Genomic DNA, 16,650 nt, shown 5'->3' with positions numbered 1-16,650 from the left:
TCAGGGCAGACAGCTAATTACCAACAGCGTTCAATCACCACGCTGCAGCTGCGGGGTGCCGCGGCAGCCCCCGCTAGGCGGGCCGGGACGGCGGAGAGCTTCACACCCCGCTTACCTGGCGGAGCCTCTCATTGGCTGCCTTTCGCCCCGCCCTCTCTGTTTCATTGGCCGGTCCCGCCGCCCCCTCACGTTCTATTGGTCCGCGCCTGATACCTGGAGGGGAGAGAGGAGCGGCTCCCACCTCCCCCTCATTTCCTCACCGCGCGCTCTCATTGGTGAATCACGCGGCGTGCTAGGCCCGCCTATTGGCTACTCCGCCGGCCGCTCACTTCGATTGGTCGGCGGTCGGGCGGCACCCCACCTCCCCGGGAGGCTGAGCGGTGCGTTCGGGCCGGAGAGTTGTCGGCGGAGCGGAGTTGGGGGTTGCCGCCGCTCGGCAGCGCGGAGGCGGCTCGCGGTGTCTCGGCTTCTGCCGGCCGGGCCGCGGGGATGGCCGCGTCTGGAGGGCCACGCTGAGCCGAGCGATCCCGCGGGGGCCATGCCACTGGCCGCCGCGGGAGGAGAGCCGGGCGGGACGGCCGCCCCGCCAGCGCCCGGCAGCGCCTGAGCCCGCGCCGTGCCCCGCGCGTCGCCATGGACGAGCGCTTCAACAGGTGGCTGCTGCCGCCGCTGCTGGCGCTGCTCTTCCTGCTCATCGTCTACCAGTACGTGTCGCCCGTCTGCCCCGGCGCCGCCTGCCCCCGCCGCCCGCCCGTCTCGGCCCCCGCCGCCCGCCGCGAGGAGCAGCCGGCGGAGCGGGACGAAGAGGAGGCGGCGGCCGCCCTACCGCGGCTGGAGCCCAAGTTCCCGTTCGCACGGGGGGAGCTGTGCCGGAGGGTGCGCTTCGACATGCGGGGCCGCGACGTGATCGTCTTCCTGCACATCCAGAAGACGGGCGGCACCACCTTCGGGCGGCACCTGGTGCGCAACATCCGTCTGGAGCAACCCTGCTACTGCCGCGCCGGGCAGAAGAAGTGCGCCTGCCACCGCCCGGGCGGCGATAAGGACACCTGGCTCTTCTCCCGCTTCTCCACCGGCTGGAGCTGCGGGCTGCACGCCGACTGGACCGAGCTCACCAGCTGCGTGCCCGCCGCCATGGAGCGCCGCGGCTGCGCCGGCAACCGCACGCTCAGGTCAGTGCCGCGCGGCGGGAGCGGCCCGGGGAGAGAACGGAGCTCCTGCGGAGCTGCTAGCTCTGGGTGCCCTCCTTCCCTTTTGCTGCATACCAGGCTTTCGTTTCTCTTCAAACTTCTGATAATCCCCCGCGTGTGCGGCCGCAGCGAAGGGAGCGAAGCGGTGCCCGGCTTTAAGGCAGGCTTCGTGCGGGGAGCCGCGCTGCTGCTCCGTGGATGTGCGGCCTCTCTGTGTGTTCTGTCCCGTGCTTCTGTCGGGTCTGGCAACGAGTCTTTGAGTTGCAAATGGAGAAATGGTCGAAGGGCAGCTCCACTGGGTACAGAAAATGCAGTGGGTTGCGAGCTTTGCTCTGGCTTATTTATCTTTAAGCTTTCCCAGGTTAATGTGAGAGATCCTGTCTTTACTTGTGTGATAGCTCCTGGACGTGTGTGGTAATGAGGAAACGGAGGTGTTCTCCGGAACTTTTACACTGTTAGCAATGTAACTTCAATATATGTAAAATACTTAAGAAAAATCCTACTTCCACTTCTGTAGTTTTTCAGGTAATGATTCGTTTTACCACCCGTCTTAATTTTGAGTCTGAAGACTTGATATTTTCAGAGGCACTGCTGACATATCATTTTGTGTGCGGTGTTGCAGAAACGCATGCGGCCCAATGGCAGACAGGGGCTTGCTTTCACTGGCCCCATGCGTCAAGAAGGTATCTTCAACTGCTCAGCCGCTGCCGGTTTATTTGATGTGACTGACAGCTGGCCCTCCTGTATTACAAAGCCAGACACATCTGGCATTATTCCAGTTAGCATAACGTAATTATGATTGCTGAGGACTTGGACTGGACTTGCAGGGTACAATTAGGACAACTCGTACAATTTATATATTTAAAAAATTCAGCTTAGGATAAAACTTTAAAACTTGCTAACAGGAGAAAAGCGCAGTGAATGTCTCAGAGTACAAAATAATTTAGTGGTAATCCTACAGCTTGAAGGGATATTGAGTAGTTGCAGTGTAAATCAGGGAAGGGAGGACAAAGAGCAGTGATCACAGCAATATCTGAGAGCATGCAGTCTGTCTCTGGCTTCCTCTCTTCCTCTGCTGTGGAAAATATTAGTAAGTAAATAACCAAGTGTTATTTTGAATCACGATAGCAGGTGGGAAGTAAAATTGGTAAAATAACAGGTCTTGTACTTTAAAATTAAGAAAAAAAAATATTAAATTAGGTCAATTTATAACTTTGAGTTGAATTACAAAAGAGGATGTGGGAGTTATTCAGTGGATTGTTAGTAATTATTCTGCTTGAAGGAAGACAAGTAGAGGCACCAGCTACAGCTGACAAGTGTTAATTTTTGTTCTTGTTTGGTTAGTGTAGCATCCTAGGTGAACTTTCTGGGAGGAAGTCCTGTAAATAAAGTTGTATCATTCCAGTGCTTGCTCCTTGTGTAATATATGCTGTGCTGGCACCTTTTACTTTTTATCTTTGCTTACTCCATATAGTCAGTTAGTGTGAGTTCAAGATTTTTCAGTGAGTTTTAAAATGAACCCTAAGGTATGGTTTGTCTCTGCTATGAATGCCTTTGCTGCTGGTGAAGTTGGAGTCAAGCCTAAAATACTTTGCTGGAGGACTGTACTATTAGAGGCATGGATTGAAGGCTTTTTAATGTATGAACTGCAAATTGAGCGCAAGGTGTCTGCATGCCTAAACTAAGCAAGCGACCATCATATGAGCCTAAAGTAGAGCACAGTGATTTAAAAAAAAATTTTTTTTTTAAAGTTGTCTTTCAAAGCTTTTGAGAATATTTGAGGCATTAGACTTCTTTGATTATACATATATATATATTTTTCTTCAGTGTTCCAGCTACAGAGTTAGAAAATTAGACTAATTCGGGTAAATATATGATACTGGATTTTCTTTGTGGGACAGTGGGACAAATCATATTACGTGTTTGATCTCTAGTATAATACACTCGATGCAATGAGGATGTATCTCTAACTTCCTTTTTTCCTTCATAGCAAGGTATAAACTGTTTGAGATCGCAACGTATGTAACATTAACTACAAATACAGATCTGTGTATTTTGGAAACTTGCTCCTTGCAGTGCTGGTAATAGTAATGTAAGTCAAGAGGAAACAAGTGAGAGCCTCATATAATCTTGTTTGATGTTATCAAGTATTTTATTTGCAGTTTTCTTAAGTCCTATCTTTCAACACAGGTATTTAGAAGAGTTGATTAGAAAAACTGTACTTAGAATTTGTGGGAGTGTGGACTGTGTGGTGGGTAGAGAAGGAATGGAAGATGGCCCAAAGGGTTTCTGAAGTATGTGGAGCACTACCTCTCCCTGGATTATTTCTTTTAAAAATACTGCTCATGAAAGAGATTTTAGGCCTGAAATCTCTTTAAGCTGTTGAAGGGACTTCAGTAGACAGCAGCTACCATTGTGGATCAGTGACTTTGAACTCCTTCAAGCCCAAGCACCAACTTTTAATTTTGATGCCAGTGGACTGTTGTATCTGTGATGCAATGATGCGATGATACAAAGTGTGTTGTGTCCAGCTTAGGTACTTCAGTGTTGTAGTGGGAATGCTAAGTGATGGCCTGAAACAGTGATTGAGCACCTGGAGAGAAGGCAGGTACAACCCAGGGGAGCTCAGATGCAAGCAGTGCAGCTGGAAGTGGTAGACCCAGGATCCACCTCCCAGACCTCATTTAAGGGTTGACAGTGGGGATGAGGGTATCTCTTGCTGGAGATCTTTACCTACCTGAGGCCTTCTGAAGGTAAGCTTCTCTTTTCCTTCATTTCTGACTCTGTGGCTGCTGCATTTGGGTTCATTCTCATTTGCTGTAGCCGGAGACTTTGCCACCCCGTTATTATTGTGGTACTTTCCATCCCATTTATAGTATTATAGTATTATAAGTGTGAGAAGATGTTTACTGATTGCACACTAGATGCTGTTCTAGTTTCTAGCGCTGAAGTATAGCTTTCACTTTACAGAAGTTGCTCTCTGGATATTGTGAAGAATATGCAATTGATACAGTTGTAAATTAAATTATTATTTGCAACTGAAAACTAAAGTAATGATTAGCATAATTAAAGCATTGTGACTTCTCTCACAAGGATGTGGTGGTGTTCACGGGGAGGTTTCTACATCAATATCCCCACATTTACTTCAGAGGAAATATATTGCTATATCCAGCATCTGTAACGTGGGTTATTTTCTTTGTCTTTCAAAAATAGCTGTTACAGTGGAAAGTAGTCGGTGCAGAACTTTGCAGCAGTGTGGAAAGGTGAGAGACTTTAGGCTGCCTCTTTAGGCAGTGGATAAACACAGCTCTGAAGGATCCTAGGTGTGATGGAGAGGCAGTTCTTCTCAGGGTAATACAACGGAAGGCTGGAATGAGAGTCTAGATATCAAAAACCTGATGAGGAGTGTTCCTTATCTGGGGCTGCAGTCGGTATTCCAAGATAATTGCCTCTCAGGTTACCAGATAGAATTTGGTGTATGTGGTAGGGATTGCTTTTTCTTTCCACTTTATGTATGGTAGGCTAAAAAGGGACCTTAAGACTTCTTATTAAGGCACACTTTCTCAGTTGTTTGTAATATCATTAATAATTACACATTGTTATTTATTATGAGTTTGAATGTAAGAGGAAGGTGACACTTTAAACCATACACTTGAAAGAATACTTCATTGAAACTTTTGTTGTCTAATTTTCTTATGAAACGGTGAAATTAGTCTAATTCTGTCAACCTCATGAGCTTTATTATTAGTACAGTAGAGTCTTCTGCAGTATTGATTTTTTTTCGTTCATTCATTCACTTGCTTATGCTTTCCTATTTGTAGAGTCTTTTAATTGTGTTACTGTGTGGAAGTATAAATCAGCAGTGAACACACAAGTTACAGAATTGGGGGAGGTAAATAGAAGCCAGCAGATTCATGTTTCTTCTGATGCAGTCGTATTGAGGTGTGTTGGTTTTTTGTTTTTTTTTTTTTTAAGGCTCTAACAAGAGCATAAGATGGACTCCTTCCTTTGCAGCCATGGTAACCATGATCATCACAAAAACGTAAGAGTGCTAATTAAAAATTAGGACTATGCTGAAGGTAGTGGGGAGAAGAGAATAAAAAGCTGTAAATGTTACTAGCATTGAACCTGGAAAAAAGCACAGAAATGCTCTACCACACCTTGGTGTCTTCTACTGAAGCGAATGTTAGAACCAGTGAGCCCTTATAGGTTTCTTTTCCTTCCCTTTTGTAAGCTTAAGGAATAGGAAGGATAAAAACTGCTTTGAGATCCTGCTGCTGATGCTGCAGACTTTTTTTTTTTCCTTGTGTTGGTCACTTCAGAGGAACCTTTGGTAATTCCTTCAAGGGTTTCATTGTCCTTCTTGCTAGAAGGTGGTGCTGTCTTCCCTCCAGTGCTTAATGTGGATCGTTTCTGAGGAACATAGAAGAAAAATGGATCCCTTTCTCTTCATTAGCCTACTGGGTGGTTTGGTTCATAGGAAGTCCTCTTTCAGCCTTCCCCTCTGAAAAAAAATAACCAAATCCAGCTCATCTTGTATTTCTTGTAGGTCATTTGTTTTGTTTCACTTCTTTGGATTCATGCCAGTTCTTTTCTTGAACTGCAACACTCCAGTGGGGGTACAATTTTTTCTTTTTCCTCTGTATATATAATACAAAGTAGAGCAGAACAGATTGTTTCATTTATTCTACAAGTTGTCTTTCTGGTTGTACAGTTACACTTGCCTGTTTTGCAGTTGTCTGATATTGGTTGTTCAGCTTGAAATTTAGATGCTGCTTCTTTTCTCGAAGGCTATTACTTATATTTCCCATCGTCTTTTTATACAACTAATAATTTCCACTTAATTGTAGAGGTTTATGCTCATCCCCACTGGATTTTACTCCTTTTCTGCCAGTTTACTTAATTTGCGAAATTGATCTGAGTTATAATTTGTCCTTAGCTTTACATCACGGGTTTATTTAAATGTGTTCTGTATTCAGTGGCTGTGTTGTTGATGTAAACATTGAATAGAATTCAATTCCATTGTAATATATGCTTTGTTTAATTTAACTCTGAGAATTGCTTTCCAGGGAGTTCTTCCCCTGCCCCCCCACCCCTCTTTTTTTTTTTTTTTCCTATCTAGATCATTGGTTTTCTTTCTTAAGACACTAACAGGAAATGTCTACTCATGCTATTTTAAAGGCATGTCCTTTTACTCTTATGGTATAAATAACTAACAATTTTACCTGGCTTAATTTCTCACTGTGCTTTTCTCCTGTGAGATGATTGCCCTGCATCCCACCTTCAGGAAAAGCAGGCAATTGATTGATGGGAATAGGAATCTCCAGTGTCGAGGTTGGTGCAGCCCTAGAAAACCTTTGACCCCAAGCCTTGTCTTGAGATCTCTGAAGCTGCTGCAATAAATCTCAGCAGGTTGCTGTGCTTGGGGACTACAAAAATGATGAGAACTCCATGTTTTCTGCTAACTGCTAGTATTTATGAAAGTTGTTAGTACCAGTCTAATGAGGAATTATTTTTTGGCTTCTTGTGGACTAAAATCTAGGGAAGGAAAAAATAGAGTGGAGCTGTCAGTACCTTCCTCGAGGGCTTTGCAGTGTTGTAAGATGGTAGTTGGTTTAACTCTTGTGTTAAAAAGCATCTTATTAATTTCTGTTACCTAGCTGCCTGAATTAAAACTTCCAGTACTCTTGATTATTGATACTAAAACTACTTCTTAGTTTCAGGAGTATGTGTTGCTTTGAGGCCCAATGGGAAAAGTTTCTGTGTAATGTCATTCTGCTGATAGAGATTAAATCTGTAGACACAGTCATTGGCAACAATAGGGATAAAATTTACTTACTTCGATTTTTCTGAGACTGCTTTGAAGAAGGGGGGGGGTGTGGTCTGCCACCTTAGCTCTAGTGATCACAAAAAACTAAACGAAAAGGGTAAAGAACCATTTTAACTGAATAATTTCTCCCCTCAGGTGTGCTGGCAGTTTTCATATGTTGCCTTCAAAGAGGAAAGCATTTCCTCTTGGAGCTTGGTGCAGCAGTGATAGTGAATTGAGCTCCAAGCATAAAGACTTTGCTGCTCTCTGTGCAGCATGAGACCTGATAAGAGCAAGGGAGCATGTATTCTTTAAAGTATCTAGCATTCAGTATGCTGCCTGCTCTCTGGAAGTACTTGCAGCCCAAACTTAGACTAATTTCTTGATTAAATGTTAGGCTAAATTGATTGTTTTAATGTTCTGAGTTGCCTTACAAGGTATCTTAAAGTCCTTTCAATGTTCTGTTATTGATGAACAAGGTTTTTAAATTCTGTCAAGGAAGCTGATTGGATGACCTATCTGTACATGACCACTAATAAAAGGGAAAAAGAGATTAACAACGAAACCTATCTCAGCTTTGTTCAAGATGTGTGTTGATCTTTTGAAAACATTTCTAGTATGGCAATGTTGATAATTATTGGAACACCTGTGGTCTCTTCCATGAGCAGTGCTTAGGATCTTGGTAATGACTAAATGATATGAAGCGTGTTCTTGCAGTCCAAGCTCAGAGGGCTGTGGTTGCTCTGCTACTGAAGCAGTTATTTTCTATGCATACATAGCTATTGTGCAAGAATGAAACCTTTTAAGGAACATAGTAAAGAACTGATGAAACAAACCATGATATTCATAATTGACTTGATGCTTTGCTACCTGATTCTGTGAAATAATGTGATATTTCTAGGAAAGGGTGGCATGTAGCTCCAGGTGCTGTTTGGTGCTTTTCAGGATGTTAGAGCACTTGGAGGTGCTGACCTCCCTTCAGAGACCAGTTACATCTGGTAAATAAGTAAACTGGAAACTCAGGAGTGAAAGAAAGAGGCATACTTCACATGTTTCTTTCCTCCAGAATACCCAAGAAGAGGTAAGAAACCTGTTCAGTATAAGCTGGAAAAGTTAGGAAGCATTGCAGAAAACAGTGTGACAGTATATGAGTTAAACTAATAAAGGAACTGGAAGCATTAGCTGAATGAAATGCAAATAAACTACCAACTCAGCAAGGATGCAAACTGCTAGTTTGTCATCTGGGTGTGGGAGTAGTTTCTTCCAAGTTCTTTGGCTAAATTGTCAAGAGTTTGATAAATGGTCAACTGTGTGACTATAGGAGCTGAAAAAATACTTCATTTTCTTGAGCAACAATCTTCAATGGTATCACAGCAGGAATTAAAAATTATTGCCTTGGAAATGTAAAGTGGGGAGTTCAAGAGTACTCTTGTGGAAGAAACTAAATTTCATTGAATTGGAAGGAACTTTTGTGGGAACTTCTAAAAATGAAATCTGGACATATGGTGTGCAATAGGCATGTGATATACTTTGCTGAAGTAATCACAAATTTAAAGAAATGTAATGGAATATTTTAGGTTGTAAATTGTGTAAGAAATAGTAGTAGGTAGTATGGAGCTGTTCCTCTGTCAGCTGATCACTCGTAAAAGCTGAACTCGTGTAGATCAATTCAGATTAAGTGCCTTTAGGAGTTAAATCATTCGAGAAATTGGTTGGATGTTTTCTCCAGAACTAATGAATCATAAAAGCCTCCTAAAGGGAAGGTGTAGAGTCTCAACATAGTGTCACATGTTGACTGTGTAAGTGTTGTGCATTGTTATTCAAACTCCACTGAACAAAGGAAGGAATATTCAATAAAACAAAACACTGTTACTGAGTTGCACATTCTTGTTGAGGAGAAAGAGCCCCTGCTTTCTTCAATGGCGGCAGTTGTAAAAGTGGCTTGTGGTGTATCTAACATCCTATTTATGCTAGTTTATCCAAATGGCATCATTCTGATAGTTCAAGAACGTGTCAAGAATTCTCATGGAAACAAAGTATGGGTAGACATATGCAATATATTTCCAGGATGATGGATGGTTTTTTTTTATTGACAGTAATGAATGCATTGTAGATTTATTGCACATGCACTAAAATATAGGATATACAAACAGTTTAATTTTCAATGTTATGATCATCTTAATCAGTCCTGGGGTTATAATGAATTAAGGTTTGCAAAAGTTTTTTTTTCCCATTCTCATATGAGGTGTAACAGTATTAATGGACAGACCTTGCTGAGTCTTAGACTTCCATTTTTAGAACTTAGGCAAGCTCAAATGCATGTGGAATAAAACTTCAGAGGTAGTAATGCAGGAAAAAGAGTACATTTTTCTTTAACCAAGTAACATATTTCTATTGTTATTCTAGCACTGGCTTTTGTTTAAGTGGCAAATAAACTTATATCTCACTTTGTATATTTTCACACTCAAAAGTAGCTATTTGCAATTCTTGACTTCATTTCAATGTATTTGCATACAGACTACAGCTGAGAATTTGGGGATGAGTGGAATAGCAACTGATTGTGTTGGCTGAGAAATTCCTAAGAGTAGGAGGTGAAGTAAAGAGGAGCATAAGAATCAACTGTGAGCATGAATAAGGGCTAAGGCTGAAAGATACCAGAGAAGGGCTGAGAGCAGAAATACAGCTACAGTCTTGCAAGGTGAAGAAATAATAGGATATCTTGAGCCTTGTATGTTCTTTCCAACTCACCAAGTCCAACTTTTGACTTCACACAGAACTACCTGAAATGCTCATTTTTTTTTTTTTTTTCCCAAATATTTGAGGAAAAAAAAAAAAAAGGCATAGTAAAACATTGCCACTAACGCTGCACTTAGATGTGCAGCAGGCCATCTGCCTTAGCAAGGAACAGCTACTGTGTTTACCCTGCTGCACCCTGCTCTCTCCTGTCCTGGGCCAGTAGTCAAATGAGTCTAAAACTGTGTTTGAGTGCCCAGCCCTTCACATCAGGCTCACTGGTTGTGCTGATTCAGGGCCATGACACGGGGAGACAACACTTAGGAAGAAGACACCAATCATTTTATTAGACAAAAATGGTATGAACAGCATAAGCTATTTCAGAATCATACAATGGCTTGGGTTGGAAGGGACTTCAAGGATCATTAAATTCTAAGCCCTCTGTGATGGTACTAAATCAAATTGCCCAGGGCCCCATCCTTGAACACCTCCATAGGTGGAACACCCACAACCTCTTTGGGCAGCCTGTTCCAGCACCTCATCGCTCTCTCAGTTAAAAAAAAAAAACAACCTTCTCCCTAATATCTAATCTAAATCTCCCTTCGTTTAGTTTAAAACCATTCCCTCTTGTCCTGTCATTGTCTTTATACCCATGTATAAAGTTGATTTCCTTCATGTTTATGAACTCCTTTTAAATATTGAAAGGCTGCAATGAAGTTCCTCACAGTCTTCTCTTTCCCACTGGCCTCTTCCCCAGGTCCTTTTTCTTCCCCTTCTTATAAATGGGAGTGATAGTTCCCTTTTTCCAGTCCCTGGGGACTTTGCCTGACAGCCATGTCTGTTTAAATAAGATGGAGAGCAGCTCAGCAACCTCATCCTGGGATGCGTGTCATCTGGACTCATGGACTTGTACACTTTCAGTCTCACAAGTAGCTCTCAGATTTGCTCTGCTCTTACAATAGAGTGATGTATGCTTCCCCCAGTTCCCACCTAGTCAGGTTCAGGGATGCCTGAATCCTTGCTGCAGAATCCAGTCAAGGAAGGATCACAGGTACATAATGTGGAAGCTTGTGTGTTTTTTTTTCTTCCAAATAAAACTTGGTGTATGGTCTAGAGCTCACCTTCTGTTTTTCTATACTTGGCTAGGAGAGAAAGACCTAGATATAATGAAGTGCTTTAAGAACTAGCTAGTTTGAGCTTCTGTCCTACAGACTTCCACATCCCCTACTGTCCCTCTCTCCCCACCTGGCTCATCAAGTCATGTACGTGTTTTAGTAAGAGAACCAAATGTTAAATTAGGCATTCTCAGCTCTTGTACTGTAAATCCCACATAGTGTAGTTGTAATGTAACTTTTTCATCCATTAACTAGACCTCCTGTTTTAGTTATGGGATTAGGACCATTAGCTTCCAAGAGGTTTCAAACACGAGTGACCTTACTATTGAAACCCTGGTGGAAGAGCCTTTGTCAAGTTCAAGCCATATCTTTTCTGTTGTTGATTTAACAAGGTTTAGATGAGACGAATAACTTCATGAATTATTCTGGTTTTTTTTGCTACTAGTTACTTTTATTTATTGCAGAATTATTTCAGTAGGATGGGATCTCTGGCAGCCATAGAGCCCAGTCTTCTGCTCAGAAGTAGAACTTGGAGCAGGTTGCTTTGGGCCTTGTCCGCAGGGTTTGAATCTGTGGAGAAACTACAGTGTCTCTGAGCAATATTTTGCAGTGTCTGACCATCTGTAGAAGGAAGGAGCTTGCCTTTTCACCTAGCTGAAATTTCCTGTTTTCTGACTTACGTTTCAGATGTGTGGTTGAGGAGCTTAGGGACATGGTTTAGTAGTGGACATGGTAGGGCTTGTTGATGGTTGGATTTAGTGTTCTTATGGGTCTTTTCCAAACTACATGATTCAGGGGCCCCATTCTCAGAGACATTCAAGGCCAGGCTGGATGTGGCTCTGAGCAGCCTGGTCTGGTGGTTGGTGACTCTGCATATAGCAGGGTGAAACTAGATGATCATTGTGGTCCTTTTCAACCCAGGCCATTCTATGATTCTGTGAGGAGTTTCCTCTTGTTTGTATCTCTGCAGAGCATGTAGACTAACTGAATGTAGCTTTTTCCTAAAGTGCTCTGGTCCTCTGTAACACGTCATTTTTTTCAGCAAGGTCTTTGCTTTGTTCTCTTGTCACCTACATCTGCACTCTAAAGCTGGCAGGTCAATGAGCATGTAAATGCACACTGCCTTATTTTGTAGCCCTGCCTCTGACATCTGCAGATTATTTCACATTAGTGTATATCTCTTTTTCTTTTGATTGAATTGTCAAATACCTGACAATATGACAAAGAATCCTATTGTGATATGGGTCAGTAGCAAGCATCTAAACGGCTGCTGGGCATTGGTATAGAGTAATAGTAAAACTGATGGACGGCATCTGACAAACAGATTGACTGAGAAGCTTAACTGCAGCCACACAGAACTGCAGCTTGGATTAGGAGATCAATTGGGATGGTAAATGTTTATCATTCTTGTTTCATGCCCAATTGTTTGTATTTCAGTCCGTTATGAGATTTTTCCAAAGAAAATATTTAAAGTAAATAAAATGAATTAGGAAGTGTTCATAGTAAGCACATTATTGTGGTTACATTGATATTTTAAATAAAATAGTCTGTACTTTCAGGAGCTAAATTTTAGCTCTATGACCAGAGGCTTTTCATTTTCTTGTGTATTAGTAGGTAAGAGAAAAGTTCAAAAGCACACAGGGTACTAAAGATACCTTTTCCACAATTATATGTTTTAGTACTCCCACGCCCGTAGGAGAAGGACTTGCTGTTTCCTATGTTATCCAGGGTTATGTCTTACACTTGTGATTTAACTTCTTGTCAGCCTGTCTTTACCCATTCTCACACATTGCTGCTCCCCTATTTTGGTTGCTCTTCTGCTTTTGTCTTATGTGCTTTTCTTGTTCACAGTGTACTTGCTTGCTGTGTGCGTACAATGAGCAGGCTGAAGTGGTACTTGTCTCTGTTATGCTTGTTTGGCAAACTGCAGGCTTGAATTGTTCAGTTCTGAGCTTCTCTGACCTGCTGAAGTTCAATGGGGCTCTGGGAGTTTTAGCTCTTTGGTCTGAGACATATGAGGGCTAACTGAATTTACTACTTTAATCTGACTTAACTTCTTTGTTTTATTGTTCTCTCTGCTCCTAGCAGTACACAAAAGCTGATAAGGAGAAATAACTGCTCTTCTCTCTACCTGAAACATATTCTCTGTAACTCTGTTTCTATCTGCTTCCTAAAGCTGCTACTCAGTTTTTATAACTGTTTCTCTTAGATTTGTATTCAGTTTATTTAAGGAGAAGAATATTAAATGATTGGAAGTAGTCTCTATGGTGTGTGCTTCATTGTTCTACTTTCATGATGTCTTGGAGAAGAAGGTATTTAAGATTGGTATTGATAGTTATTGTGCTTTACTGTCAACTGTTGGTCGGCAGTACTGAAATCTCTGCTCTATAGGGTGACCCCTATTGAGTAAAGAAAAGCTTCTTTACAGAAAGGGCTGTTAAGCATTGGAATAGGCTCCTGAGGGGGGTGGTTGAGTCACCACCATCCCTGGATGTGTTTAAAAACAATTTGGATGTGGTGCTCAGGGACATGATTTACTGGAGGGTTGTTAGAATTAGGGTACTATGGTTAGGTTGTGGTTGGTCTTGATGATCTTTATGATCTTTTCCAACCTGAGCAATTCTATGATTCTAGGAGAGCTTTTTTCAAAATATTGCCTCTCTTCTGGCCTTATAATATATTGCAACCTTCATAGCCACTAGCTTCATTCACCTTTCCAGCAGGTGAAGGAAGGCTGATGAGTCCCAACTCTTTCCCCCTCTTACAGAAGGAAAGAAGGAAGACTGCTGATGCCCCTAGAGCCCAGCAAAAAAAGGTGGTCGCTTGATGAGACTAGGAAGTTAGGAAGTGAAGAAGTTATCTGTAAGTAGGGTAGGAGATAATCCTGGGGTACACAGAGGGAAACGTGATCTCACAATAGAGACAAAAGGCAAAAGAAATCCAAATAGTACATCTGTGTTTGCATCAAAACACTGGAATATGCAGAGCTCTATCAAGTGAATTTTCAGCAGCTGTTCTGGCAGGGCAGTGGTTTGTTCAGTCTCAGTCAAATCTGTGTTGCTCTCAAATACTTGAGAGCTAAATTTAAGCAGTTTACATCTTTTTTCTTATCTCTTAATAGATTTTTATTTTATTTTATTTTATTTTATTTTGCTTCATGCTTCTTGAATTCATGTTGACTATCTGACTTTCTTTCTCTGCAGTTATGAGTTATAAGTTAAGAGTTATAAGAAAAACAGCAGTTCACGGAAAATGGTGAATATTTAATTCCAAGACCTAAGAGCAACATGGTAAATAGATGCATAGAAGCTGCCTTTATCATTTGGTCATTCTCCTCTCCTTCTTTGTCTTTGAAGTCCTTTCATTCTTTTCTGGCTTCTCAGTTGTATTGCTCCCTAGTCAGCTCCCTAGTCAGTGGCTAGTCAGTGGCTGTGGTTGATTGATTGGAGACTCAAGTGCCAGGCAGTTAATGAGTATTACATAGAGCAGTTAGTCAGCAAACCTGAACAGGGAGAAAGCTTTTTGCTCTGTAGTTCTGATCACCATGTATGTGGTTCAAAGTATGTGTGATAAATAGTTGTTCTGTAAAACATATTTATGACTCTTACAAGAACAAACATGTTTTCTCCCCTCTGAAAATCTTTTTTTTTTTTTTTTTTTAATAGAAATTACTTAAAAATTGAAAAGAATTTATAAAAGTAAAATTGTGTGACATGGGAACTACAAAGGTGCTGTATGGGAGTCCTGAAGCAAATGCATGCACCTATCAAACTGAGGTGGGCATAGCAGCATAAACAGGAGGTAGAACACAAAGCTGTTCAGTTTTTTAAAGGTCAAATTTTGTCTGCAAGAACAAAGTTGGGAGTAAAAATGCAATGCAACTAAGGAAGATGTTTGAGGAAAAACTTTCAGAAGGTATAAATTGCACTTTTTGAAATACTCTTTGAAAGTGAAACCTGCTAGAAAATGTATAGGGCTAATAGATATCTGTCCTTCAGTAGCCTTGAAATAAAGCTCAAGAAATTAGTTTTACCGCTTGCATTTGTATTCATCTTTGAGCTTTGAAGAAGTTCTGGATCTTTCTTCAAATTGAAGAGTTGGTAGAGGCAATTATGGAACAAGGTGTGTGTTTTATTTTTTTTGACAAGAACCAGATGGTATTTAAAGGCACCACTTACCACAACCAGATGGCATTTAAAGAAGCTCAAGAATTAAACAACCAAACTACTTCATGTGGATGTGACTTTCTACTTAAAGCTTGGTATTTGGAAAACTTGAAAGTAGTTTTTAAAAAGAGCCCTATTGCTTACTAGTAAGCTTGACATCTGCCAAGGGGAAAACTAGGAGAAAGTACTGTAGGGAATGGAATTATACTCACCTAATATGGCACAGTGGGAGATCCAAGTGATTTTTGAAATATGAAACTGTGCCTCAGTTGTCATGTAAGAGGATTTCTGAAAAGATTAAGAAAACATGTTACAAGGAAGGTCTGGTGATTGTAGTCTGCTTGAGTTGCCAAGGGCATTCAACAAGATTATGTTGGCCTGTTTTTTTTTTGGTTTTTTTTTTTTGACAAGGGCTCTGTGGGACACTTACTTGCTACCAAATAAGAAGGAAGGTTTTGTCTTGGGTGTAGGAATAGTCCTCCTGTGTTTTGTTTTTAGTATGTTCACTTTTTTATTTTCTAAAATGCTGACAAAAGAGAAGGGATATCATGCAGAAAGAAAATGAGTAGTAAGATAGTGATACTGTGGATTGTTAAGAAAAAGCTGACTGTGAGGACTTGTGGTGGGTCTTTATTAGGTAAGTCATTGCTAAAATGACAGTTGGCATTCTTAGTCAATAAGTGTGCAGTGATGCTTATAAAATCCAAGTTTTTCCTTGTGCAGTATGAACTTTGAGGTAACATCATACTTCTCTTCAAGAAAGACAGCAAGGAAGATTCAAAGAGCTGCAGGTTAGTCAGTCTCATATCCATCCCTGGAAAGGTGACTGAGCAAATTTCCCTGGAAGCCACTTCCAACCATGTGAAGAACCAGAAGAGGACTGGGAACAGCCAGTACAAAGTTGAGTGGCAAGCTGTGATGAACCCCACTGTCTTCTGCAATGAGAGGACTGGCTATGAAGACCAGTGGGTTGATCTTAACAAGGACTAAATCAAGCTCTTCCCTAGTGGCATTTGAGCAATATGAATGAGAAATGGACTGGATGGTATATGATATATGGTATATGATGAACAGAACTTGCTCTCCAAGTGGATGTGAGCAACCGTAAAAGGCCAGGTGGTAGCTGGTTACTTGTGGTGTCACTGAAGAAGTAACACAGGGATCAATGCTTTTTAGAGGTCTATGGTTATGACCTGGAGAAGCCTGGAGAAGAGAAGGCTGCGGGGTGACCTCATTGCAGCCTATCAATACCTGAAGGGAACCTACACCCAGGAGGGGAGTAAACTCTTCAAAAGGGCTGACAACAGCAGGACTAGGGGAAATGGATCCAAGTTGAAGGAGGGAAGATTTAGGTTGGATGTTAGGGGGAAGTTCTTCACAAGGAGAGTAGTTAGGCCCTGGAACGGGCTGCCCAGGGAGGTTGTGGATGCCCCGTCCTTGGACGTGTTCAAGGCCAGGTTGGACGGGGTCCTGGGCAACCTGATCTGAATGTGTGTGTTTGGTGGCCCTGCTGGGCAGGGGGGTTGGAACTGCATGATCCTTGAGGTCCCTTCCAACCCAGGTGATTCTGTGATTCTGTATGACCTGGATGATGAAATGGAGGTTTGTGGGTAAGTGAAAAATGGGAACAAGAATTC

The 16,650-nt window shown here is 42.0% G+C and overlaps 1 protein-coding gene across 3 annotated transcripts in view; it reads left to right on the top strand.

The window, feature by feature from the left end:
* Window positions 1-380: 380 nt before the first annotated feature.
* The window catches only part of HS6ST3 (heparan sulfate 6-O-sulfotransferase 3), a 278,502-nt gene continuing 262,232 nt past the window's right edge, over window positions 381-16,650 (top strand). Inside the window, exons 1-6 of one of the 3 annotated variants that reach the window (XR_008201889.1) lie at window positions 1,083-1,172; window positions 3,381-3,943; window positions 4,404-4,453; window positions 5,012-5,082; window positions 5,166-5,232; window positions 7,156-7,675. Coding sequence is in view for 1 of the 3 variants with exons in the window: in XM_052664398.1 (XP_052520358.1) it covers window positions 634-1,172 (539 nt within the window). In the remaining 2 variants the exon portion in view is untranslated. Of the gene's footprint in view, window positions 1,173-1,221; window positions 3,944-4,403; window positions 4,454-5,011; window positions 5,083-5,165; window positions 5,233-7,155; window positions 7,676-16,650 lie in introns of those variants that run through there. The other 2 variants (XR_008201890.1, XM_052664398.1) reach the window with 2 other exon arrangements.

Source organism: Tympanuchus pallidicinctus, unplaced genomic scaffold (genome assembly GCF_026119805.1).
Source record: "Tympanuchus pallidicinctus isolate F22 unplaced genomic scaffold, pur_lepc_1.0 scaffold6, whole genome shotgun sequence".
Taxonomy (NCBI): domain Eukaryota; kingdom Metazoa; phylum Chordata; class Aves; order Galliformes; family Phasianidae; genus Tympanuchus; species Tympanuchus pallidicinctus.
The sequence above is the reverse complement of the archived record's forward strand: the minus strand, read 5'-3'. Positions and strand labels throughout refer to the sequence as shown.